General features: G+C 23.6%; 1 protein-coding gene across 1 annotated transcript; it reads right to left on the minus strand.

The window, feature by feature from the left end:
* Positions 1–1,317: 1,317 nt before the first annotated feature.
* Positions 1,318–2,653, minus strand: LOC112703949 (MLP-like protein 43). Its single transcript, XM_025755559.3, has 2 exons — positions 2,388–2,653; positions 1,318–1,795 (listed from the first exon to the last, which is right to left on the minus strand). The coding sequence occupies exons 1-2, from the start codon at positions 2,578–2,580 to the stop codon at positions 1,524–1,526; spliced, it is 465 nt and encodes a 154-aa protein (XP_025611344.1). The 5' UTR covers positions 2,581–2,653; the 3' UTR covers positions 1,318–1,523.
* Between the last annotated feature and the right edge of the window lie 425 nt (positions 2,654–3,078).

Consider the following 3,078-nt stretch of genomic DNA (forward strand, 5'->3'; position numbering starts at 1 on the left):
TATTAACTATGCTACTCACACGTGTAGAAATTTCTAGAATTTTTATGACTCTGTTTAGTAAAAAAAATATATCTAAATATTAAGAAGTTTGGAAATAATTAAGTGAATAAATCAAGTATTTGAAATACGTATTACGATAATATTAAAAAATATTTAAAGTAATATTTAGGAAGAGTTATCTAAAATTAATTGAATGATAGTTTAGTTATTATTCTAAGTTAATTGTGTTGCACTAACTTATAAAGCCAATAAATAAACTATCATAAAATTCATCTGTATTAAGTATATAATACTCTAAATTAATTTTAAATTATTTTATAAAACCAACGCCTCCAAATTTTATTAGCATATCTTTAAGGAGATTTTGACTCTCAAGTAATATATATTAAAAAGGGTATTGATAATTAGTGCAATAATAGAAATAAAATGGGTTATCAACTTATGATATCGATTTTGGTTCATTATTTAATATAAAAGAAGGAACTTATTCTTATCTTATTCAAGCAATTAATCAAAAAATTTTATTCTTCAATAATGTTACACATTCAAATTTTTTTATTAACTAAATTTAATTAAATTGGCCTAACATAATAAAAATCAATTATAATTAGTATTATTTTAAATTTTATTATTTAATTTAATTAGACTTAATTCATAAAAAATACTTAAATATGTAAGATTATTCGAAATAACAGAAAGTTGCAATTAGAAAGAAAAGAGATTTTGATCTGTGTTGAAAGTAATGAATTGCTGTATTGTATGTGTTTTTGATCTCATAAACAACCTTCTATTATATATCCACTCCCTATTGCTAGGCTTAACTAACTTCCTAAAACAGAATTGACTCTCTCATAATAGCATATATAACAGAAGCTAACATAATTGATTTCTACCCAATAGCTTGGGATACAAGTTACTGATATTCTAACTCATTCTAAGACTTGATTTATTTTACATAAACAGTTACAAAATATAATAAGTATAAATTTTTAAGATAGTGGAGTTCTAACTTTACATCTTTAATTAACACTATATATATGTGCTATCTTCTAAAATTATATTTAGTTGAACTTTAAATTTTTTCAGTACAATTACCACTATTGTAAACATTCATCACGTTGAAATGAAAGAATTTGCGACAATTTCTTGTCTCTAACATATCTATTTAATTTCATCTAAATAACCTTATATTCAAATAAACATAATTTTACTATAATCTTTTAAAATTTCTATGAGATTTTCGGATCTAATCTCTCCACTATTTAAGATTTAGCAAATTAAATAAAATCAAATTTAATGGATATCCAGATAATATAATCTGGTAATACAATAGAGAAATTCACTGCTTATTTAGTTAATACATTCAACAGGAAATCATCCATAACATAAAGCACATTCATAAGAACAATGAGAACATCCTTATCGTTCAAACATTTAATTATTAAAAATTAGATAAATACTATGACGAAACAAACATTATTTTTTAGTTGATATTGTTTTTTATTATATGATTATTGTTGGAGCTATGCCTTGAGAACATGATTAGCAATATCCTTAGTAGTCTTCTCAATGAAGTCCAAGTATGCATATGGAGTTTCAACATTCTCATTGATCTTCTCATATTCAATAGTCCATTTGACACAAGCACATTCATCATTCTTCTCATTCACTTGAAGGATGAACTTAAAGACCTTGTAGTGCTCACTGATATCGTCATCAAAGACTTGATAAATGATTGATTTGTTCTCTTCATCAATGGCTTCAATTCTCTCCTTTATTGTTTTCACTTTTCCATCTGCTTATACATATAGAAAAATAAAGAATAATAAACAAGAAAAAGAGTAGGAAATAAACAAAAAGGTTAGTTGGTTAACTTCTTTTTTCGAGTTCAAAAATTGTCTCTCTTAATTATCCTAAATAGGCAAATTTAAAATATATATATCTAAATTGGTCTCAATAAATTCTAAATCAACCATTTTTGTTTCTAATAAATTTTTATTATTTTCGAAATTTTTGAGATTGTTTCTATAAAACAGTTTTGTTCTTGTATCACCTATAATAAAATATTTAATATTCGTGTTGGTCAAATAAATTTCTTATGAGTATTATTATTATATGAAATTTAGATCTCAATAAATATCATTATAAGACAAATTAGTCATCTTTATAAAAGAATCAATTTGTCTCAAGAACTTCTAAAATAATTTATTGAAAATCAAAGTGTCCGAGTTACAATTTTTTAGAGGCTAATTTTAATACTTACTCTTAAAATAAATTGATAATTCTTAAATTGTGAAAAAAGAAAGAAAATAATTAATTGGTGGTCCTTCTTTTTTTTTATTAATGAATTAATTTATTTAGAGTTTATAAGTCAAAAGGTTAATTACCTATGAGAAGAGTCCAGTGTTTAACTGAATCAGTGCTGTGCCAGTCATCACCTTGATGCAACTTGGATCCATGAATTCTTTCACAAATGTTTGGAACATTGTGGAATTGCTTTGCCAAAACATCAAAGAACTTTGAAGCTGCTACTTGGATCACAACTTCAATACTAATTTTACCACTTAGTAGTACTACCATGTCTCCTAACAAAAAAAAATTATATGAAGCAAGAAAGGTATCAAACTAGGATGAGAGATGGTGGAATTTATTCAACATATATAGAAACCATTACCATGTATTTATTAAGAATTGATATCCAACTGTTCATTAATATCTCTGTCTCCATGTGATGAAATAAGTCTAATTTGTTTAATATATTTGTCATGTTTTTTTATATTTTAATATAAATATTTTTTATTTTCTATTTTTACATTTTTTTTTACTATTCTATTTTTACTTTAGAAACATTATCAAACACAGTTTACAGCAAAAAAATATATATATAATAATACAAGTTTTTTTATATTAATTAAGGATTATTTTAGTAAACAATTTTACAATTTATTCATATTTTAGATTCCTTAGTTGATACATGTAACCAAATTAAAGTGACATATATCATGAATTAATACTTTTATTACATTATTATAGCTGATGCACAATTTTTGTTTTAATTATAATTTGAAATACAATATG

The sequence above is a fragment of the Arachis hypogaea genome, chromosome 7 (assembly GCF_003086295.3).
Source record: "Arachis hypogaea cultivar Tifrunner chromosome 7, arahy.Tifrunner.gnm2.J5K5, whole genome shotgun sequence".
In the NCBI taxonomy this organism is placed as follows: Eukaryota; Viridiplantae; Streptophyta; class Magnoliopsida; order Fabales; family Fabaceae; genus Arachis; species Arachis hypogaea.

Bases quoted from the DNA above. Each gene is read 5' to 3' on its own strand.
- LOC112703949 (XM_025755559.3), bottom strand. From the start codon at position 2,580: ATGGTAGTACTACTAAGTGGTAAAATTAGTATTGAAGTTGTGATCCAA. The intron at 1,796-2,387 runs GTAATTAACCTT...ATGTATAAGCAG, and splicing joins ACACTGGACTCTTCTCATAG to ATGGAAAAGTGAAAACAATA.